This window comes from Perognathus longimembris, unplaced genomic scaffold, assembly GCF_023159225.1.
Source record: "Perognathus longimembris pacificus isolate PPM17 unplaced genomic scaffold, ASM2315922v1 HiC_scaffold_5386, whole genome shotgun sequence".
Classification (NCBI taxonomy): domain Eukaryota; kingdom Metazoa; phylum Chordata; class Mammalia; order Rodentia; family Heteromyidae; genus Perognathus; species Perognathus longimembris.
The window spans coordinates 29,013-53,846 of record NW_025960807.1 but is presented as its reverse complement, the minus strand read 5'-3'; the positions used below and the strand labels follow the sequence as shown (position 1 = coordinate 53,846).

At 42.6% G+C, this 24,834-nt stretch overlaps 1 protein-coding gene across 1 annotated transcript; it reads right to left on the bottom strand.

Annotated features, from left to right (window-relative positions):
* Positions 1–3,011: 3,011 nt before the first annotated feature.
* LOC125345191 (vomeronasal type-2 receptor 116-like) lies at positions 3,012–6,967 on the bottom strand. Its single transcript, XM_048337407.1, has 4 exons — positions 6,830–6,967; positions 5,779–6,006; positions 4,838–4,961; positions 3,012–3,934 (listed from the first exon to the last, which is right to left on the bottom strand). The coding sequence occupies exons 1-4, from the start codon at positions 6,965–6,967 to the stop codon at positions 3,012–3,014; spliced, it is 1,413 nt and encodes a 470-aa protein (XP_048193364.1).
* Between the last annotated feature and the right edge of the window lie 17,867 nt (positions 6,968–24,834).

Genomic DNA, 24,834 nt, shown 5'->3' with positions numbered 1-24,834 from the left:
AACCACACCATTCAGATTACTCAGAGCATTTTACATAAGTCAGACAAACATACCGAAATGGCAAGAGTAAAAGCAGTTTGACAAATCTAGAGAAGCAGCACTGCTAAGAAAAGGAAGGGAGGAGTATTCCGCTGGGGACCTAAAGAGAAAGAGAAGGAGTCACTCCTGGAAGTCTTCTGCTTGCCACATTCTCAGTTCAGGCCCAATACCTAGGAGGAATTTCTCATGCCAGTGTGGGGGAGGTTAGACACACGTACACACACACACACCACATACAAAGCACTTGACATAAACGCAAATTGCAGTGGAGTAGCAATTTGTTTGAAGTGCAGTTAACAGGGTACACATGGAACAGATTACGCACAGATCTCTCCAAAAAATGAATGTCTCCAAAAATGCCTGTACTGAGGAACAATTTACTGAAGTTGCAGCACATGGCAAATTGTTCACTATGCATAGAGGAACACTCTACACATGGATCCAAAAAATTGTCTGTCTCCAAAATGTCTGTACCAAGGAACAATTTACCCCCATGGGGGTCTGTGACGTCTCCCACAGATCCCATTGGGCAGCCCGATAGCGTGTCCACCAAGGCTCTTTTGCCAACCTCACACGCACACATCCTGCAGGGCCACAGCACACATACACATCGGCAATGCCTCACTCAACTTACCGGCCTGATTGTCACGAACACATGGTCGGGTGTCTGGGTGGGCTAAGGGGGGCTATCTGGTACGAGCCCCCACTGAAATGCTCAACTGTGGATCCCCCAAGAAGACCACCAGAGACCAATGCAGCAGGAAAAAAGGCTTTTATTTCTGGCTAGCTCAGTCCTCCACACACTCAGGAAACTGATGACGCTAAGTAGGCCCTGAGCCTAGGGCTTCCACCTGGTTTATACATTCTTTGGGGAAGGCAGGAACTTAGCATACATCATAGCAACTTTTTAATTTGATACTGGAAACCACACCTGTGTGGGGGGAGTTCTGGAATAACTCCAAAACTTGTTTTTAGTCGCTGGCGGTCAATCTTATTGGTGTTTATGGTTTCTCTGTGAACTCTCTGTCGCAGGGCATTTATGTTCTTTACTGGGAAGCGAGGGCTGTCGGGTAGGGCTTACAGTAAGGTCAGTCAGGTAGAGAATGGGGTCTTAGTACAATATGGAGTTACTCTGGTCCTTCACTGTGGCTCTACAGCCTTTGTGTAGAGCTGTGCACTCATCTCCAACCTACTTGCGTACTATGCAAATCTGCAATAAATATCTGTTCCCAGTTATCATGGAACTTTTGGATTTCCTGTTTAAAACCCTGCCTGTTGGTTCACTCCTTATTAAGACTGAGCCAAATTTTAAGTTGCAGCAAATTTTGGACTATCATGCTAAGAAGGAAAAAAAATCATGATGAAACCCTAATCCAAGATGAAAGAGATGGAAAAAGAAGTTACAGAAAGGAAAAAAAATTGTCAAAGTTTAGCATCTAGAAAATTAAAACCAAGCCTGATGCAGGGGTTCTCAGTGCAGATTTGAGAGACGGATTATGGATACCAAGCAGGTCCTATCAGATTGCAGAACAAATTGCCCCACAACACCCAACACTTCCTTCAGCTTCATTTTTGACCCCAGGACCAGAGTAAAGGAGGAGTGAAGTATATCGCAGGAAGGTTTCCTAACACAACACTAAATGCCAAAATTTCCCATTTGAGTCCTACTGACCTGAGAAAGGAATCTCTGCTCCCTGAATTTTCTGTGTGTATCAAGTGTAGCCCAGTTGACTTAACATATGGCTTTTTTTGGTGCCCCAAATCTGTGTTGCTGAGCGAGGGATAAGATACAGGAGGGGTGAAGCACAGGGAGTTCTGGGTTCGGGGCTTTGCCACATGAATCAGGATCATAAGGAAGGCAATCTCAAAACACCCAGCTGACCAGGAGAAAGGCAAAGGTGGTGGTCCTGGGAGGAAGGGGGATCTTTCCATCCTCCTTCAAAAAAATGCTGGGGCACGAGTAGCTCACAGTTGTCTTCCTTGCTACTCAGGAAACTAACATCGAAGACCAAGTTTCAAAGCCAGCCACGGAAGAAAATTTGCTACTCAGAAAAAAGCTGGAAGTGATGCTGCTGCTCAAGTGGTAGAGACCTAGGCTTGAACAAGAGAAGCTCAGGGACATCACTCAGGCGCCAGAGTGCCAGGCCTCAGAACTGGAACACACACACACACACGACACACACACACACACACACACATCTAGAGAAAGGCTGCAATTCACTATGTTACCTTATGAGTGCAAGGTGTCTTGATCCATGACACCACTTTCATCTTTCACCCCAATCTCTCCCAACCTACCCTCTCATGTGTGCTAGTTTCATTTACATTAAGGCATCGAATATTAGGAATTCATTTGTCCACGTTCCCTCTGTCCATTCATTTACCCTGATTCTGCTTGACCTCTTTCCTCTACCCCACACCACAAGTCCTGGTATTCTGCGTGTGTGTGTGTGTGTGTGTGTGTGTGTGTGTGTGTGTGTCTGTGTTTGTGTGTGTGTTCCTGTCCTGGGGCTCGAACACAAGGCCTGTGCCTTATCATTAAGCAATTATTCTTAAGGCTAGTGTTCCACCACTTGACACACAGCTCCACTTCCAGCAATTTGGTGGGAGTTTATTGGACATGGATTTTCAGAGAATTTTCCTGCTGAGATGGGCTTTGAACCATGGTCCTCAAATCTCAGTAGGCCACCAGATAAGATTTTGATGAGTGACAGTGTGCCAAAGGCTGATATACTTTGTTTATCTTCAAATATCTCTGAAACATCAGAAAACCGGAACAAAGTGCTTAGTAAAAGGAAAGAACAAAATTATATGAAATGAAATTCAAACGACCTGTCTCTAGCTACAACTACTGACTCTGCCATTATGAGAAAAATGAGTAAAAGCAGCTTATCAATTGGAACGATTCCAACTATGTAAATTAATATCTAATGGCAAAAGAAACACACTTGAAAAGATTTGTAAGTTTATTCTTAAGAGGGCTTAATTTGCCCAGGGCATTTTCTGTCTCTAAAGCCATGCACACAATTTATATCAGGCCTTATCAAGATGATGTAGCACTTGGGGACAAAGATGCAGCCCAGAAGCCCTGCACTGGAGGCCAAGATGGAGAAGACCTCCACAGCCACCATGACCTTGCCGTCGGCACTGTGGTAGACAGGCAGGAAGGTGAGCCACACACTGCAGAACACCAGCATGCTGAAGGTCAGGAACTTGGCTTCATTGAAGGTGTCAGGCAGGTTCCTGGCCAGGAAAGCCACAGTGAAGCTGGCCAGGGCCAGGGAACCCAGGTATCCCAAGACACAGTAGAAGGCAATGAGGGACCCCTTGTTACACACGAGGATGAGGTGACCATGTTCAGAGTGTGTGTCTGTGTCAATGAAGGGAGGATATGTTCCCAGCCAGATCCCACAGAGAGTCACCTGGATCAGGGTGCAGATGGGAATGATAAAGTTAGGAGCCCCTGACACCAGCAGCCACCTCATTCTTCTCCCTGGAATAGTGACCTTGAAGGCCAGAACCACAGTTACAGTTTTGGCCAAAACAGCAGAAATAGCGACAGTGAATGCAACTCCAAATGTGGTTTGCTGTAGAATGCAGGTGACTGTGTTGGGACGGCCAATAAAGAGCAAGGAACAGAGGAAACAGAAGATGAGGGAGAGGAGCAGGATGTAACTGAGAGCCTGGTTATTCGCCTTGACAATAGGGGTTTTGTGATGTTTCACAAAGACCCCAAGGACAGCTGCTGTGAGTGTCGATAAACCAAGAGCCATGCAGGCCAAGGCCATCCCCAAGGGCTCCCCATACGCCAGGAAGCTTGCAGCTCTTATGAGGCACTGATTTCTCTGTGTGTTGACATATTGGTGATCTGGACACTTCACACACTGCTCCATGTCTGGTGAGGAAGACAAAAGGCCATTAGTTCCTTTCCAGTGCTTAAAATGAAATTAGCAAATCCATACCTAGAAAAATAATCTGACATATTGATAATTACTACCATCAACATTATATGACAAAGTATTACTAGCCTTATTTAGTATTATATTTATAATTTCATTATGTTTCTACACTTGGTTCTAAAGTCTAGTTGGAACTATTAATTTACAATGAAAATCATTCATATTCTTCTCTGCCATTCCTAATGTCCTAACAATAATTTTAGACATTGCTCCATTCTTCCATACTATTTTTCAGCCATTTTGGACACAACTCAATATCCTTATTTAAAATGAAGACTAAAAGATGTTGAATTTTTTCTGTCTCTGTTTCATATAGATAGGAGCCCTGTGGTCCATCCTTGTAATTGTGATATTTGCTTTTCCTACTCACCTGTAAATTACTAGAGAACAGAGATTATAATTATTCTTTGAAGCTATACAGTCAGGCCATGCAGAAGAGTTGAACCAAACAAGAGCATTTTCTCTGCTTTAATAACAGTTCTGGACAATTAGGAAATAAAGATCTTTTTTTCTGTGTAATGTAAAAAAAATTTGCAAACCATGGAGACCTCAATATTAACAGGATTTTGTATACTATATGATAGAAAATATGCTAACATTACTCAGTATTTAAACAAACATACATACATTATACTAGAAATAGTTAATCCTATATACATTTCAGAGCCCAAGATTTTTTTTCTTTTCAAGAAGGAGTACCATCCATTGTTGTTATTAAACTACTAAGTGAATGAAGGAAGACTTTGACTGCAGTTTCAATACATGACATTCGTAGTCCTTTTCATGGTTTGTGGGGCACAAGGAGAGAACCTGTATGTCTCCCTCTGCTGTGAACTTACCTGTCCCATTAGCCATCTCATTCACTGAGCAAGGTGTGCAATCAAAGCAACAGGCAGCCTTTCCCTCCTGAAGGGATTTCCTGAATCCAGGACCACAACTCTCACTGCAGACAGAAAGAACAGGCTGAGGAACATCAGATATGTGTCAGAAACTCTTTAGGCTTTTCCTAACATTCCCAAAGTTTCCTTATTTGAAGGACTAATTCACTGACTGGATTTATGTGTATTGATATACTACTCTAACGAATCAAAGGCGTTCAAATTCTTTAGAGTAGTATATCAATACACAAAAGCTTTATGTGCTACCTCATTCAATGATTACTCTCATGAAATAGATCTAACTAGCAGCTCACCTAACCATTAAATTAAATCACCAGAAAAGGGAACAAAATAAACCTTTCAGATACATAAAGCAATTCCTTTGGTACTTCATTGGTGTTAGATCCCTGATAAGAAACATGCAATTTGTATTTTATGACAATACTCAAAATTCACATTTAGAAACAAACTGAATTTTTCTTAGAGGGTGCTGATCCTGGACCTTGAACTTAGTGTCCAAGAAATGTCCTTCAGCTATTTTCTTTTCAAGATAAATGATGCTTGATCTACAGCTCTACCTTAGTTTTGAGGTGTTTTAGTGACATAGATTCTCACAGATTTTTTTGCCTGGTGGGGCTCTAAAATGAGCTATAATCTGAGATCTGAGGCTGTCAGCCTCTCAAAGAGACAGGATTAGAAGCATCAGCCAGTACCCAGGAGCTCTTTTGTGGTGGTTAAATGAAGATAAGAATCTCACAGGTATTCCTGCTGGGCCTGAATTCAAACCATGACATTCAGAACTGAATAGCAACTATTACCGGAGTCAGTGCTGGCATTCAATCAGGCATACATTTGACTTACATATACGTTCTTAAAATCATTGCAATTAAATAACAACTCACCTCTGTAGTTTCTATGGCCCATTCTACCAAATCTTCAGATAATGATAGTTGATGATCATGTAGAGCAAATGGAGAAAACTGTCCTATTTTCACCTTAAGATCAAGACCTTGTGGAATATTCCAAGTGTTCACAATGTCATACTCTGCCTCCAATTTTCTTTTGTTATCTAAAATCACCTGGTCACCAGCTGCATTCTGAAATTGTGTGTTTTTCAGAAAAGGATGCAGCTACAAGAGATACATTATCGTATGTTGAAGTATTTCCCAGTGGTTAGACAGAAAAGCTAAATTAATAAAAGCTCCTGAGAGGGATGGGACTCTAGATTCAGACCCGCGGCATCAGCGATGAGCGTGAGCCCAGGCTTGAGCTTGCAATAAAGACTCACATGGGTTTACAAAAAAAAAAAGAAAAGAAATAGAAAAGCTCCTGAGTGTCTTTCATCTCTGATTCAGAATTCAAGAAAACCACAGACACATGACAAAGCACTCCAGAAGAAAGTCTTTGGAGAAATAAGAATAATTTTCCTGAAAGCTGGTCACACAGCAAAGTTTTAGAAGGCCTCTTTTCATGAGAAAACTCTTTAATTTACATAAGCATAAATGCAGCAATTCTCAGGTGGCTAGAGTTTTCCACAACAACTAATTCTGTGGGTGTCAATAGTTATACCTTGAGCTTGTTCAAGTTTTAATACCTAAAGGAGAATGAATCTAGATTACATATGAGAAATAGAAATACTTGTGCAGCAGGTCATCCTTAGAAACTCATAGGGAAAAGGTGATTATACTCTTTTCGCAACATTACCTATGTGTATGTGGAAGTTCTTAGTTATTAGAAGAAAGAATAGAAGCATGGAATTGATTTCTTTCTTGCTATTGGCCTGCTCTCCATAAGAGTACAAGAGCACATGTCTAGAAACCTCAGAGACATTTACAGATATTTAATTTCTTTAGTTTGGCGAACATAACAAAATTTTGAATTTCATGTGGTAAGAAAGCCCTCTAGAAATTGAGTGTGCTTATTGTGCGTGCCATTCGAAATAGAAGGCCTTACCTGTGCAGGGGAAGGCACTGTCTCTTTTCTGTTTTCTATTGTCTGTACTTCTGTTTGATGTAGCAGCATCTCATGGAGAGCGTGGGCCACAGCATAAACAGCATTGTATATATTGTAACTTTCTGCAGACATAGTCATGTCGAAAGAGTGTCCAGGTAACCAATCCAAGGAGGCATCCCGAGGACAGTTCTCCCATGTAACACAGTCAGACTCAGAATCTGAGCAATTGAAAGAGAGAAACCACAGCCGAGCAAGGAAAAAGTCTTCTGGGTATTTGGAAGGGTTCACTGCCTTGACAAAATCTGTGAATCCAGAAACTTCTGGGCGATGGTGTGAAAAAGCGAAATGGACATGGAATGAACCTCGCGTTAAAGATCTCCTCTTCATGGGTAACTCCCACTGTGAGTTCAGGATAAAAACTTTACCTTTTATTATATACTTTTCAATAAGATCCATGAAATCTAGTGCGTCTTCCTTACCACCGTATATGATGAGGACATTTGCTGAAGACTTGTTAATCTGGCTAGACAGTGCCATGCTTTCAAATGATAGGGCATAGTTTTGGATTGCTAGCTCGAAGGCTACACAGACTCTGTTCTTGTCCATCTCTTCTTTCAGTAGAGGAATAATCCACAAGCCATTCTCATCTAGAAAGGTTAACAGTCCCACCCAGTTCCATCTGAAGTAAACCAGTAAGGAGACCATGGCGGTGGCTATGGACGTGTCCTTTGAGGCCATCTGATAGAGAGCAGGGAACTTCCTGTGGTCATTCAGGGCCTGATCAAAAGGCCCAATGGTGAGCTAAAGGGAATGAAAATTGGATGCTCCATGAATGAGAAGATTTCTATCCATCACAATCTAAGCCATGATGTATATTAAATAACCTGTCGAACTACATGACAAGATTATCTTTTACTTATTGAAATAACATTAAAGAATTTTAATATGTGTGCAACATGCCAATTTGTTATTAAATTGTCTCTTTATCTTTGTCACTACTTCCAATAAATCCTCCTTTCTATTACACTCCCAGCCATATCTTCCTAGCTCCATTTTCCCATATGTACCTTGAATAGTACATTGTATTTTCCCACCCATTTATTTCCTATTCATGTGTTCCTTTGCATATTACCTTAACACCCGCACCCTTCTGGAAATATATGCTATATTTTTCTGGTGTTCATTTGCATATTGTTTGTTATTTGATTAGAGAGATTGAAGCATGGAATTTCATATTTATGTTTAACCTAATTTATAGGTTAATCATATGTATTAATATACATTTATATAACTGATATGTGTTCTATCCTTATATCATATTTCATATTTATATGTTAGATTTAATATTTATATATGAGAAAACAATTGCCTCTTTAGTCTTCCAGAGCCTGCCTTACTCGTTTCAACATAATGTCTTTCACTTTCTGGTGGGAAGGAGTGTGTGTGTGTGTGTGTGTGTGTGTGTGTGTGTGTGTGTGATTGCACAGGAGGATTTGCTATCAGAGCCCCATACACTTTCTTGGATTTTTTCTCAAGACTTGAAACACACGTTACTTTCTGGTTTTTGCGGCTAATTAGATATGTGTTTTGTAAGTAGCTAGGTTTACGAGTGTGAGACACCAACACCCAGCTCAGCATACCTTTACACTTTACAGTCATTTTCCATTTCCTGAATTTAAAAAATTATTGATAATTTTTAAAACTCCTAATATTCCCTTTTCATGCTTTAAAGTTTTAATCATTTTCCAAACTATGGGAGCATGGATAGCCCATTTTCCTCAATACTTATTCTTTGATATCACAAAATGTGATAGAATCATGAAAGCAGTCACTAATTCTCCTTCTCGTCTAAACACCTGAAATGGCACCAAATTAGACACTCCTCCCAACCTCACCTGTGTAAACCTGTAGAGGTCCAGCAATGGGCCTATCTGGGCAGATGTTACTCCTGATGGTCCTGTAAGTGCTCCTATAGAGTGGCTGCCATGTACACACGAGTAGTTAGGAACCGTGTAGTTCCCAAAAAAGCAAATGAAGAGATTTTTGAATACTGTTGGCAATCCATCTTCAACATTACAGATATCAAATCCCAGAGTCAAGTTATGTAAAAGAGCAGGAGTTTTGTTGATCTCTTCCATAGCAAAAGTCAAGGCCAAAACAAACTGATAGTTCTTGAAGGTAAGCCTGTGTAATTAGCATAGAAATTTCAGAGTAGTTGAAACATTATTTTGATGGACTGAATCCTTGCTTTTCTGCTAAAGAATATGTTAAAACATCACCCATAATGGAGATGGAATGTGTATAAAGTGTCTAATGCTTGCACATAAGATTAGATAAGAATATGCAGGTAATTTGTTATGAATGAGATTCACAGTTATTTATGCCAAGAATAAGAGTTTATTTGTTCTCTGCTACTTCCTGCACTACAGTAAAAACCTCATGCACACTACACATGGAATAGGCTATCATGAGACACCAAATATTCATTTTTTGTTCAGCAGACCATATATTTTTATTAATTTAGTGATTTACATTTCATTATTACTGTAGAGGTGATAAAAAAGAGGGATTACAGTTACATAGTTCACGTAATGAAGAAAGAGTACATTCTTTTTTGAACCATGTCTTCCCATTTGTCGTTTTCTCCTGGTATTGTCCTTCTGTCCCTACCCACAAGATACACACTTCATTTTCCATCTACTGTCTAGTGGGCACCAGTATTGTACTTCTTCAACTTTCTTCAACATTTTGGGTACACTGCATTATCCACTCAAATACAAACAGGGCAAAAGGAAAAGAAAACATGAACAGCAACTGGCCACAGAAAATGTCTCCTTTCCTTGGAGTTCATTTCATAGAGTATTATTTTCTAGGACCATCTGCACATAGCTGGTAAGGATTTGTCAACCACTCCTATGCCTATACTCTTTTGGCCTCAGTGTGTGAATGCCTAGAGTCATATAAAATTATCAGAGTCACCAAATATTCTGTTGTGTTTTTCTTGGAGTAACCACCTCCACCTGTGGCAGGGCCAGGCCAACTAACAAATCCTGAGTTGAAGAGCATTTTTCAGAAGCAAAGAGTCATTTAACATTCCATGGCAATCTCTGCTCACAGACCCAAAGTATTGAACAGTTTCCTGTGATATTAACCAGGACAAAAGACTTCAAATATCAGATCAGGGAATTTTATTTTCTCGTTTCTAAAAAGCAAAAGTGATGCATCCAACTCAGATGACCTAATCTTGGAGCGAGGAGCCTCCAACATGGGGGATGAGAGAATTGTAAGCAAGCTTTATATTGAAATGCCAGTTGTAAGGCCACCATTGTAAAATGCAATGATCACTACTCTCTTCCTAATATAGTTACATAGAGAAAATGGAAAGCAAAAATACAGGGGAGTAGAAATGACCAAAGTAACTTTCTATCAGATATGTCTGTGAGTGTAAAGGTGTGTTGGGTAAGCACATACATTCTTATGAAATTAAAAACATGTTGTTTTCAGAAGGAAACAATAGAGGAAGGATGGAAATCCAAATGATAGGATAAAGTGATTAAAAGAAGTGTTTGTATGTGTGAAATTTCATAATGGAAGCCTATTATGTTAGTTATCTCTTCTCATGGTGACAAAATAGTGACCTTGAAGAAAATCTAATTGAACGTACTCATACAGAGGATATTCTTGATAAAGTTTTGTGAAAAGTTGACAACAGTATTACAAAAAGCAATTAATACGGGCTGGGGATATGGCCTAGTGGCAAGAGTGCCTGCCTGGGATACATGAGGCCCTAGGTTCGATTCCCCAGCACCACATATACAGAAAACGGCCAGAAGTGGCGCTGTGGCTCAAGTGGCAGAGTGCTAGCCTTGAGCGGGAAGAAGCCAGGGACAGTGCTCAGGCCCTGAGTCCAAGGCCCAGGACTGGCAAAAAAAAAAAAAAAAGCAATTAATACTATTGGGGGGATTCAGTTCTGCTGATTAAAGGATAGGAGGCCAGGGGAGAGGAAACAGAGAGCATTCATCTAGTGTGCATCTAGATTTCCCTTAGTGATTTAAAATCCTGAGAACAAAACAGTGCATGGAAGTAAGATCAGGTGTTACTTACGGCTTGTCTTCATACTTGTGAGCACCGCTGTTACTGACATCTGATCCCAAAGTGTAGAGAGGGAAAAACGCAACAATCACCATATCTCCATCCATGTGTGCTCGCTGCTTCATGGTGGAAAAGCAGCTAGTGCTGGCCAAGGAATTGACAGGGAGGGGAAACTGGAGAAAAATGAGTATGAAAAACAAAGGGCACATCCCTGAAGCATCTGCCTAGCTGAAATTCTGGCTGGAAGTGAGACCCACAGTGTCCGGTATGTATAGTCATATATCTTTGTACAGGTGCACATGTGTCTTTTTATTGATTGAGAGATAGACTGTTGTCCATCTTTCCTTGTAGCCTCTTGTGAATCCCCAGGGCCAATGTGGAAAACCCTTCTGTGAGTCTCTGCATCTGAGGCCTTGCATCCAGGAGAAAAATATTATTTGGAAAATGTGTTTGCCATTGTCCTTCTTCATCGCAGGTGCTGTGATTTCTCTCAGATCACTGATAGTGAGGCCCCAGGGATGAAGTTATTTTTGATATATATGGTTTCACATCTGTGTCCAGAAACTTTTTGCATGAAAGCAATTTGGGGTGAAGCAACTGGATTGCATCAGAGTCCGCATGGAATTGGCCAGAAAATCATCTATGTCAGTGAACTATCAAACAAATTCTTATTGCATTGTATCCACAGGGTCAGTTCACACACGCAATGTCCATTACAGCCACCAGATATAACTAGTGGATTCAAGCAGGTTTTACTAAGAATTCCATGTGCACAGCCCGCCACAAACGCACCCATTTACTAATGCCCGAGAAAGCAGCGAAGCCACCCAAACCAGCAATTTCCCTTCAAAAATTCAAGGTCCGTGCCAAAATTGAGTTGCATATTTTCCTTTTTTTATTTTATTTTTTTATTTTTTCATTTGTTTATTTGTTTATTAATTGAACACAATTTTACTTCAAAAATTCAAGGTCCATGCCAAAATTGAGTTGCACATTTTCATTCTGCACTTTTATCTTCAAACAGGTCACATGTAATGAACTTTCTAACATAGATCAAGTTATTCCCCTGATATACTTGTCTAAAAACATGTAGTGAATGATGAAATTCCTCTTTATCATAGGTTTAATCTATATTGAAACCAAGCCTTTGTTTTCTGCTTGTTAAAATGTATTATACCCAAATTCCATACAGACTTTAGTGACCCTGGAGGAGACAGCTACCTTAGGGCAGTGAACACACTCTGCATCCCTGCAGTAGGGTGTGTATTATGGTACACTTGTCTGTTGTCATGCAGTGCCTACCACAAAATCCTTATCAAAGTAAAGAGGACGGACTTGACAGTATAAGAAATTTAAAAATGAAGGAGAAAAAAACCCTTTCCAATGACGTTGATAGTGATCTATTATACCTGACTATTCATTACATTATACAGCATTTTATCACTGAATTTGTAGATTCTTGGTATCAAATATATATAGAGAGAGAGGTCTTCTTGAGATGTGAACTTGTATGCATGCAATGAGCCTGAGCTTCACAATGTAATAGTTGTGAATAATATCACAAATATATGTCTTGTGGAATAGACATACATATTTCCCTAATGTATCCAGGGAATTAAATTCCTGTGATTTCTGTGTAAGTGCCCTTTTTGTTTGTTCTTGGCAGTGTTTGTTATTAGTCTTCTTGATGAAAGATACTGTCACTGAAGTGAGATAAAATTCAGTGTCATTTGGCTTTGCATTTTCTTTCTGCCAAAGGTGTTTAGTATATCTTTGTATAATATTTTGAAATCTTTGTATACTTTTGTGAGCCATGTATACTTCTGTTATTTTTAAATTTCCAGGAGTTATTTTGATAATTATTATTTTGTATGATTACATGTGCATAGGCATTGTACATAGTTTTTTTTTAAATGTAAACTCTTTATTTCCAACTTTCTTCAAGTCGTAGTGAGATCGCAGCCCCTGTCAGCCTCACAAAATGATCATTCCCTCTTCAGTGAGGGAGATAAACAATCACTATTGGTAGAAGTGATGGAAAAAATTATTACTGCCCTTGGCTTCACAGCTTGGACCACAATTTGAGAAGCATTTCTTTTCATTTTGAAAAGCATGATCGTCCTCACAGATATTTGTAGGTGTATGCTCCATGGACTAAGGATAGATCTTACATGGATTTTATTTTTTGTTTCATTTACTTATATTTTTGTACTGGTCTAGGGCTTGAATTCAGGGCTTGGGCACGGTCCCTGAGTTTTTTTTTAATTTATTGATTGATTAAATTTTGTTGACAAGGTGTTGTGCAAAAGGAGTACAGTTACATAACTGGGCAGTGTGTACATTTCTTGTGATATCTTACACCCTTGTTTTTCTTTCCCTCCCCTGGATCAGGTAGAGATATATACAATACCCAGTGTACCAAAAACATACACAGCAGCCACGTGGAATATGCCAAAGGAAATTCACCTAGAACTTTAAATATAACGTCAACAATAGAGTTTGCTTATCCTTGTCTTATATGATCATACATACATAGCTTTTGAGCTATTGTGATCCACTTAGTGGTCTATTTTAGACCTTTATATGTTTAGTAGTTGATTGGTTTTAGTTACATAATGTGAGTTTGCTGACCCAAACATGTAAGAAATACCATTTCACAAGACGTTTTCTGTTTCACAGACTTGGTCTCTACTGCCTTCCCCGCCCCCAACCTAAACAGTTATATATCAAGGAGATCATGCCCCTTTGTTTTTTGTGTTCTAGGCTTGTCTTGCTCAACATTACTTGTTCAAGTTCTGACCATTTCCCCGAGAATACCAATATTTCATAATTTCTAATTGCTATGTAGTATACTACTGTATATAGATACCAAATTTTTTGATCCATTCATCTGTAGAGAGTCATCTGTATTGTTTCCATATTTTGGCTATTATGAATTGTGCAGTGATAAACATGGACGTGCAAATGTCTTTTTGAAATCCTGAGACCTGTTGTTCAGGATAGATGCCTAGGAGTGGTATGGCTGGGTCATAAGTTTGGTCTATGTTGAGCTTTTTGAGGAGCCCCCATACTTTTCTCCAAAGTGGTCGTACTAATTTTCACTCCCACCAACAATGGAGTAGGGTTCCTCTTTCCCCACATTCCCTCCAGCATTTGTTGTTGCCTGAGTTCAGAGTATAGGCTATTCTAACTGGAGTGAGGTGATATCCCTGGGTTGTTTTTATTGCATTTCCTTTACTGCCAGGGATGTTGAACATTTCCTCAGATGTTTCTTTGCCATTTTTATCTCTTCTCTTGTGAAGTAGGGATAGCTTGATTTCTTCTTTGCCAATGTGGATCCATTTGATGCCCTCCTGTTGCCTTATTGCTATGGCTAGTGATTGAAGCACTATGTTGAAAGGAAGTGGGGAGAGTGTACATCTTACATGGCTTCATAGAGTGAGTTTGGGATTTCTCCCTCTGTTTCTATTTCGCAGAAGATTTTGAGGAGTATTGATATTAGCTCCCCACTAAAGGTTTTATAGAATTCATTGGTGAATCCATCCAGGCCTGGGCTTTTCTTTGTTGGGAGGCTCTTGATTACCCCCTGTATCTCGCTGTAATGTATTGGTTTAATTAGTTGATTTATTTCTTCTTGATTCAGTTTGGGCAGTTTATAGTTCTCTAAGAATTGACCCATTTCTGTAAAATTATTGTTTTTTACTGAGTAGAGGTTCTGGAAATAGTTTCTTATGATTGTTTGAATATTGTGTGTATTTTTAGTAATTTTTCCGGTGGAGACCCTGATTTTAGAGATATTAGTCTTTTCTCTTCTTTTTTTTTTTGTAAGTCTTACAAGGGGTCTGTCAATTTTATTCATTTTCTCCAAGAACCAGCTTTCAGTTTTATTTATTTGTTGAATGGTCTTTCTATTTTTCAATCAGATTTATCTCTTCTTTAATGTTTGTGATCTCTCTCCTCCTAGTCATTTTAGATTCGATTATTTCTTGTTTCTCCAGATGTTTTAGAGTCATCATGAGGTTATTCACCTGCTTTGCTTCCATTGTTTTAATGTGAGTGCTCCGGGCAATGATCTTGTCCCTCAGCACTGCCTTAGCTGTATCGCATAGGTTTCTTTGTGCTGTATTTTCATTGTCGTTGTGGCTCAGGAATTCGTTAATTTCACCCTTAATTTGTTCTGTGATCCAAGAGTTAGAAAACAGTGAGGGGTTTAGTCTCCAAGTATTTTATAGCCTCTGTGTTATCCTTTGTTATTGAGGGTTACCTTGATTCCACTGTGATCAGTTATAATACATGGGATGATGTCGATACTCCTGTATTTGTGAAGTTCTTGGTGTTTGGGCTATGACATTATGTATTTTGAAGTATGTGCCATGGGCTGCTGAGAAGAATGTGTATTGTGTCTCTATAGGTTGAAAGACTCTGTACAGATCTCTCAGACTCATTTGGGATATGGTGCTGCTTAGGTCTTCAGCTCCCTTGCTAATCCTCTGTGTGTTGGATCTGTCTCTTGGAGAGAGTGGAGTATTAAAGTCTACTACTATGATTGTGTTTGGGTCGAACTTGTTGTGTAGTTCTGTGAGAATTCGTGCTCTATATTTCCTTCCTTCCTTCCTTCCTTGTTTCCTGGCTTCATTCCTTACTTTGGTACCTGGGTAGACATGTAGTAAATATAGCTATATGATATAAGAGGAGCAAATGAAATATTGCCAGCATTCTTGTGCCATTTTCCTCATTGGATCCTGGTCATGGGTTGATGTGTATATGTGTTTGTTTGTGACAGTTCTGGAACACCTGGGCTTTGCCTGAGCTTTTGTGCTCAATGCCAGCCTGGACTCTAGGACGTGAACAACAACTCCACTACTGGCTCTTTTGGAAGTTGAATGGAGACTCAAGGCGTTCCCTGCTCAGGCAGCCTTAGAACTGGGATCCTCAAGTCACAAACTCTCAGTGTACCTCGGATTCTAGCCATGAAAACTACTCTCATTCTTTGGTCCCTAGAAACACTATCTCTTGGCTCATGCTTCAGAAACTTTTTGGTTTGGGTTGAGTGACACCCTAAGTTACAGGTAAGAAGGCATTCTTCCCCATGTAGAAGTTGGCTTAAAGAATTGATATAAACAAGTCCAGGTTCCTGTTCTTTACAAGCTAAATTCACTCCAAATTCTGGATGGGGTGTGCACAGGACACATGTACCCCCTAAAACACTGAAACTCCTGGGGCTCTACAGCCATGCTTGAACTGGAAAGCACAGCACCAGGTGACCAGCCTCTTGTACGCCAACTGAACTTGGGAGTTCAGGTCCCCTGGAGAGGGCACTTCTGTCTGGGGTTTCATTTCTGATGCTGAGAAGCTATTTCAGGAGAGAGGGTCCCATCTACACAGGCAGATCAGAAAGGCCGGGAGGAACCCCCTCTCTGAATACCCAAGATCCACTGGGCTCCAGACTATAGAATTGGCACTTGTTAACCACGTGACAGAAGTTGGTACAGATCTGGACTTTCTGAGTTGTCCCCATGTCTCTCAATGTCTGCATCAAACCAGCCTGAACCTGGGCAAATCTCTCAGCGTCTATGGTCCTATGCCACCACCTCTGAGGGCAGTAGCTCTCCAGGGGGGCAGGATAGAGCCCCCTTTTCAAATGGCCCAGCTTGGCCGTGAGGCTCAGGAGGTTCAGTAGGGCGGCCATGGAGATGGTATTTCCATAGAAACTGAAGGAGCTGAGCTGGGAGCACTGGCCCAGGGAGGGGAGGATGGCAGAGAGCTGGTTATCAGTAATGTAACAGTGCTCCAGGGCCAGGGACTCCAGGGTGCCAGACACTTGCTCCAGCCATAGTCTCAGGGGCTCCGCACTGAAGGAGTCTCTCGGCAAACTCCTCAGACGCAGGTGCTGGAGCTGCCTGGCACAAGCGCAGTGGAACACAAAGCTCAGGTCAGCTTCCTGCAGGTCGCAGGAGCTCAGGGACAAGGCCTGCAGAGGCCGCAGGCTCCTGAAGAGGGCAGGCAGCTGTCCATGAAGGAACCTGGCTTCGTGCACATGAGGCTCCCCCACCTGCTGCAGCTGTCCCACATGTACCCCCAATTTGCTCCAGGACCAGGAATTTGTGAGGCTGAAACTTTGGGAATCACCACGCATGTCAGAGAAGTTGAGGAGGCGAAGGCTCTTTATCTGGCCCAGGTACGGATCAAAATAATCCATGGTTTCTCGACTCCATATTTGGCTCACCACCAGCTCCTGGATGGAGTCCAGCCTCACCACACGCAGAGCCTTCTACATATCAGAGATGGAGCCAGGCAGAATCTGCAGTTTCCTGGAGCACAGCTGGACTCATCCTTTCCTCTCTCTGGCCTACTGGAGCAGGAGGGCTTGGAGATCATCCTGGGCGCCCTGTTGAATGGTCAGGTCCATGGCGATGAGCAAGAGCGGCTTATTAGTCAGTCCCAAACATGGGCTGCCAGTTTGCTCATCAGTCAGGAACCCTGGGCTGGAGATGTGGGCCATGGCCAGGTACCCCCTTGTCCAAATTTCTGGGTGCTCCTTCCCCAGATCGAGCAAAAACAGATCGCACCCTTCTTCTCTAACCCCTCCAGACATGGGCATGCTACTCTACTGCCCTGGGGCTGAGAAGAATCCAGACCAGAATACAGCCCAGAGCTATAGCATCCACACAGCCTACTCAACATTCTGTCTTGGTATTTCTTATTGCTCCGGCCTTGTTTCTTCATTCCTTTCTTCCATCATTTCATCCTTTCTTTTCTTTCCTTTCCTCTCTTCTTGCGTTTTATTCCTTCCTTCCTTTCTTTACTGTTTATTCCTTAGTTTTCCTTTCTTTCTTCCCTACCTGTCTGCCATCCTCCAAGCTTGCCTTCTTTTTCTTTCTTTTTCTTCCTTATTAACTCCATTCCTTCCTTCCTCCCTCCCTCCCTCCCTCCCTTCCTTTCTTTCTTCTCCTTCCTTCCCTTCATTTCTTCCTTTCTACTTTTCTTTCTTTTAGTGTATCTCTGTAGACATGAAATTAATATGTCTATAAGATATACCAAGAGCAAATGAAGAATTTTCCGCATTGTCGTGCCACTTCGATCAAATTTTGATTTCTAAGAAAAGTAAACGATGTCTCAGAAAACTAAATACTACAAACAAACAGCCAAAAATCATAGCCGAGGCCAAACATTAATAGATCAAAATTTGAAGAAAAGCTGGGGCGGGGAGTGGGGGAAATTTCAAAATCATATGCCAGTGATATTCGCATGCAAGTAACAGAATCCTTTCTGCTCATCAGCCATAGTGCCCAGAGTGATGGAGGGACTTTCTGCAGAACTGAACTCAGAAGAAAGGCTGCTGGAAGTCAGGAAGGTTCTTATCTCCCACTAGAGATATGAGTCTCATGGACATTTTTGCCTGGGCTGCCTTTGAATCCCTGTCTTACATCTCATTTTCTGGGGTATAGGCAATGTTCATTTGATTACTTGAATACACCATATAGTTATTTCCTATACTGCGACTGCACAGAATAAGTAACTATTCAGTACCTTCTGATAGCCTTCAATAAAGTTGTGATGATTATTATTAGTAGTAGTAGTAGTATTTTTTGTCCAGTCTTAGTGTTTGGACTCAGGGCCTGAAAACTGTCCCTGGCTTCCTTTTGCTCAAGGCTAGCACTCTGCCACTTGAACCACAGCGCCACTTCTGGCCATTTTCTATACATGTGGTGCTTGGGAATTGAACCCAGGGCCTCATGTGTACAAGGCAAGCACTCTTGCCACTAGGCCATATCCCCAGCCCCAAAATGTTTTTCTTTTTTTTTGGCCAGTCCTGGGCCTTGGACTCAGGGCCTGAGCACCTTCCCTGGCTTCTTCCCGCTCAAGGCTAGCACTCTGCCACCTGAGCCACAGCACCCCTTCTGGCCATTTTCCATATATGTGGTGCTGGGGAATCGAACTCATATTCGAGGCAAGCACTCTTGCCACTAGGCCATGTCCCCAGCCCGATTTTTTTTGTATTGAGGCATAAATAATATAAATATACATAAATAAAATGTAGCTTTGTTGACATTTCTGTGATGTTGGGATGCAGATATCATCCAGAGTCGAACATAGCCACTAACATCTCTGAACAAATGAACACTGAAAACCTGAACACTGAAAACACAACACAACTCCCAACTCTCTCACGCTATGGTACCCTGATATGATACTTTCTATGCGTCCTTGCTTTTCCATTTCTTCTTATTTTTGTTTGATGCACACAGTAATTACACTTAGTAATCTATTAGTCCACAACTTAGGGGTTTTGTTACAGCCATTCAGGAAAACAAGGTCACGTTCCTGTTTTTTTCCAAATTCACTCCAGATTCTTGAAGGGATGTGCACAGGACACATGCACCCCTAAAAGAGCTCAGGATCTCCTGGGGTTTCAGAGCTTCTATGGAAAGCAATAGCTGAATTTGAAGTAAAGGTGTCCTGAAGGATGCACTTCTGTCCTGGCTTTCATTTCTTTTTTTTTTTTTTTTTTTTGGCCAGTCCTGGGCCTTGGACTCAGGGCCTGAGCACCGTCCCTGGCTTCTTCCCGCTCAAGGCTAGCACTCTGCCACTTGAGCCACAGCGCGGCTTCTGGCCGTTTTCCGTATATGTGGTGCTGGGGAATCGAACCTAGGTCCTCGTGTATCCGAGGCAGGCACTCTTGCCACTAGGCTATATCCCCAGCCCCTTGGCTTTCATTTCTGATGCTGAGAAGGGATTCCAGGAGAGAGATGGCTGACTACACAGGCAGATCTGAAAGGCCAATGAGGCTCTCCTCAGTGGCCAGCCAAGATCCATCAGGCTCCAGGCGATAGGATTGGTACTTACTCCATTCATGAAAATACTCGATACCAATGTGGACCTTGTGGGTTGGCGTCATTTCTCTCAATGCCAGTGCCAACTTAGCCAGAACTTCTTCGAATCTCTCAGGGTCAATATCCTCTGGGTCGCCATTGTCTGGGTCTTCATAGCTCTCCAGAGGGGCAGGATAGAGCCCCCTTTTCAAGTGGCCCATCCTGGCCGTGAGGCTCAGGAGATCCTGCAGGGCGGCCAAGGAGATGGGGTTGCCATAAAAACTGATGAAGCGGAGCCGGGAGCACTGGCTCAGGACAGGCAGGATGGCAGAGAGCTGGGCATCAGTCAGGTCACAGAGGTCCAGGGCCAGGGTCTCCAGGGTGCAGGCCAGGAATCCCAGCAGGTCCCTCAGGGACTCAGGCCTGAAGCCCCCCAGGGATGAAAGCCTGAGACGCAGGTGCTGGAGCTGTCCAGTGTGAGGACTCTGGGACAGAGACTCCAAGTCTGCCTCCCCCAGGGAACATATATGCAGTGAGAAGGTCTTCAGTGGCCCCAGGCTCCTAAGGATGGACAGCAGGTTTTCAGAATGGAACATGATGGTTTCCATATGAAGCTGATTGACATGTGGAAGATACCAATAGCGGGCCTTGAACATCCAGGCACAGTATGGACTCTGCCTCTCAACAGTGTACATATGGCCAAACATGTTGGAAATCTTCAGGCGGCGAAGGTTTCTCATCCAGCTCAGATAAAGGAGCACATACTTGCATGGTATCTGGACTCCAGAGTTCACAGACCACCAACTCCTGGACAAAGCATCTCCAGAACCTTCTGGATTTCAGGGAAGGAGTCAGACAGAAGCTTCAACTGCCTTGAGCACAGCTGGACTCGTGCTTTCCTCTTGTGGGCCCAATTGAGCAGGTAAGATTGGAGTGAGCAACGGGCACCATGTTTAATGGTCAGATCCATGATTATCTTCAATGGCTGCTCTTCTGTCATCCCTGAACAGCGACTCACTGTTGGCTTCTCAGTCAGGATGTCTGGATAGGAGATTTGGGCCATGGCCATGTACCCCCGTGTCCAGACGTTCGGATGCTCTTTCTGCAGACCAAGCACGCAGTTTCCACCGACTGGGGCGCTGCTTCTTGCCAAGTAGCAGATTGAGCCCATCCAGGACAGCCTTGAAGGTTCATGGGTGTGGGGACTGTGCCAGGTCCACCAGGGGGAGGCAGGGGAAGGGCCAGGCCTGCACCATGGCCTTCAGCACCTCTCTGTGGCCTCCAGTATAGGTCTCCATGAAGATGGACGGGAATAGCAGCACTGGTAGATCCTCCAAGGCGGAGACAGCCAGGGCCGGTTGCCTCAGCAGACTCTGCATGGTGAGATGCTGGAGCAAGGGTGGGGTCCTCTTGCTCATCTTGGTGGATGAGATGTGGGTCAGGTGTGCAGAGCTCTCTGGATCCCAGCAGGGCCAGGCACTGACTGCAGACTCAGGGGCTTTGCTGTTGTTCCTGATCACTGGGTCCCTTTATACTCCTATACCCTGCCCTCAGTATCTCATATCAACCAATCAGGGAGCAGATTTTGATAGGATTTCTGAGCCATACCATCACACCTTGGTTGGGTGTGGCACTGGAGATAAATTCACATACTCTTTTAACCAAAATATCACAGGATGAAAGGCTGGACCCACACTTGGGAGGTCCTCTTTGAAACGTAAAACAAAGTAGACAAAAAGACTTGACTGTCTTCTATCTTAAATCCTTCAGAACTCCCACAGTTCTTCCACTGCCCTCAGTGCAAAAGACAGAAGAAGAGTTCTTAGCCCAACTTTATGGAGCCCACCTAGACTCTAGAAAATTCGATATTTTTACCTTCTTTTCTGCTTCCCTTCCTTCATCATGCCCATCTTCCTTTCCTTCCTGCCTGCCTTCTTCCATTTTCCTTCCTTCATTTGTTACTTTATCCTCAACGGTGACTTGAACCTGGGGCCTGGCTTTTATACTGTTGTGCCAAGTCGCGAAACCACCACCAAGAAGACCACCGAGACTCAGACATTCTGAAATGCAAAAGCAAGGCAAGGCTTTATTTAAGTGAGCTGCAACTCGGGCCTCTTCCTATTCACCGACACAGCGGAGGTTAGGAGGGAGCCTTGAGCTGCGATTACACAGGGCTTATAAAGGCAAAAACAAAGTTACAACAATCAGGTGTTCAAGCAAGCAAGATTCGGACACAGGTTCAAATATGATTGGCTCAGGGCTCTAGGCACTCTGGGGACAGTCAGAGTTAAGCATTCCCAGTGGTTAGAGTTCTTGACCGGCTGGGCCCTAATGGGCTTGTCCTGGGTTTGCTCACAGGGCCTGCTTATCTCAGGTTTGCATGGTAAAGTGGGGCTCACGTGGTAAAGTGGGGTTCATGTGGTAAAGTGGGGTGTGACTTCAAAGTCTGGCACTTCAGTACCTGATGTGCTGTTTGTCAAGTCTAGTGCTCTACCACTTGAGCCACAACACTAGTGAGGAAATGGTATGAGAGGAAATTCAACATCAAATAACTAATGACCTCCCATGAAATCTAAAGGAAGTCTTTCTACTTCTGCAACAAACTGCACGATGAGAATTCTCAGTAGTTGAAGCTGTAGTGGTTGAGTTTTGATCAAATGTGCCTTCAGTATGCAGACCACAGTCCATTTGTCCTCCCATAAGGAATCTTTACTTTGTGCCCGCCCAGGCACAGCAAAAATAAAATGATAAAGCCAAAACAAAAAGCAAGAAAGAAATATTCATACTGGATTCCAATGTCTCATGCATGTAATTCTACTCAGGAGGCTGAGATCTGAAGACCCCATTGAGAAGCCAGCCAGGCAAGAATGTATGTCAGAGTATTATTACCAAGAAATTCCTCACTAAAAATTCTAGTTGTCCTAGAATCCTAGCTACTGAAGAAGTCTGAAAACTGTGGGTCACAATTCAAACCCAAACTGGGCCAAAAGTCTGTGAGATATTCTAGGATTTGATCATTAGTGTAAGTGGTAATGCACTAGCTTTGACAAAAAGTGGCTCAGGTATAGTTCCCAGGCCCTGAGTTCAAGACCCAGTTCATCACAAAATAAAAAGAAACGAAGGAAGGAAAAAGAGAAGGGTGGACGCTAGTGAGGAATTTCTGGAGGGAGGCAGGGACTGAGAGATATAGGGAAAGAAGGTGACAGGAAGCAAGCAAGGAAGGAAAAAACAAAAAATGGAAGGAAAGAAGCATGGAGGAAGGTAGGAACAATGGAAGGAACCAAGGAAGGGAGAGAGGGAGGGAGGGAAACGAAGACAGAATGTCCACATTTCTTGGTAGAAGGTAAAAATTGGGCTGGCTGCTCTCCTTTGGGTCCTCTGCAGACTCATGGTACTGGGCCATCTGTGGTAATGCCTTGAGGAATGAGGCTATAAGCTTGGGACATCTTCCTGTTCAATATATTATGCATTTGGGGGCTGGGGATATGGTCTAGTGGCAAGAGCGCTTGCCTCGCATACTTGAAGCCCTGGGTTCGATTCCCCAGCACCACATATACAGAAAATGGCCAGAAGTGGCGCTGTGACTCAAGTGGCAGAGTGCTAGCCTTGAGCATAAAGAAGCCAGGGACAGTGCTCAGGCCCTGAGTCCAAGGCCCAGGACTGGCAAAAAAAAAAAAAATATATATATATATATATATTATGCATTTGAAGGACAAAACACTGCCAGGATGCTGTCCCTGAGCTTTGATACTCCATGCTAGCTCTCTATCACCTGAACAGCAGCACCATTTCTGCCTTTTTTGCTGGGTCATTGGAGATGAGTCTCAGGGACTTTCAGGCCCAGGCTGGCTTTGAACTGTGTTCCTCAGATTTCACCCTCCTGAGGAGCTGGGTTTAATAGTGTGAGCCCTGAGGACTGGCTCGCTGAGTTTTTGCTATTGCATTATTTTGATCATTGTTTTATGAGTATACATCAGTTGTGCACAGTGGTGGGGTGCAGTCTTTGTGAAACAAACACACAGTCTCCCAATTTGTACTCATGTTTTCTGCAGCTCCCAATCAGGAGAAGCCATCGTTATTGCTATCAATCCTACACACCCGATCTAGAAAGATTTGAGATTCCACCCTGATTCAGGTTCTTATTTACCAAGTACCTTGGATGAGCAACATCTTTGTTCTATGTTTGAGTGATCATCAAATATACTTTGTGAGCATTCACTAGTTTATTATCCTCTTATTTTTTTTTCATTTTGTACCAGTGTTTGAAGTCTCAAACACTTGCTTAGCCTATTCTGCTCAAGGAAAGTGCCCTACTGCATGGGCCACACCACTAATTGTGGTGAGGTTGGGGTCCCCTTGGTCCTCTTGGTGGATGAGATGTGGGGCAGCTGTGCAGGGCTCTCTGAACCCCAGCCGGGCCAGGCACTGCCTTCAGACTCTATGACTCTGCGGCTGTTCTCTGATTCCTGGGTATCTTTATACCCCCAGCCCTGCCCTCACTATCTCATATCAATCAAAGAGCAGTTTATGACGGGATTTCTGAGCCTAACACAGCACACGTTGGATGAGTGATGTATTTTTGGTTAATGCAAAAAGTGCTTGGAACTAAAATGTGATGGGTTTAGCGGCGTGACTCACACAACCCAGCTTCTCAAGTGTTCTACCTCTCGAGCCCAAACAGGAGTTCTGAGTTGTTCCTGACTTTATTAGATATAAGTGTCTGGATACTGACAAAGAAATGGAGATTTCTTTTTTTTTTAATTTTTTTTTATTATTAATTGAACATAAATTTTTTTTTACAAGGTGTTGTGCAAAGAGGGTGCAGTTACATAGTAGGGCAGTGTGTACATTTCTTGTGATATCTTACAACCTGTTTTTCCATCCCTTGTCTAGGTCAGGTAGACCCATATGCAATATACAATGTATCAAGCACATATACAGTGTTCACAGACTTGGTCTCTACTGTCTCTCCGTCTCCCTTTGTTAACAGTCATATATCAGGGAGATCATGCCCCTTTGTTTTCTGTGTTCTAGGCTTGTCTCACTCAACATTATTTGTTCGAGTTCTGACCATTTCCCTGCGAATAACAATATTTCACC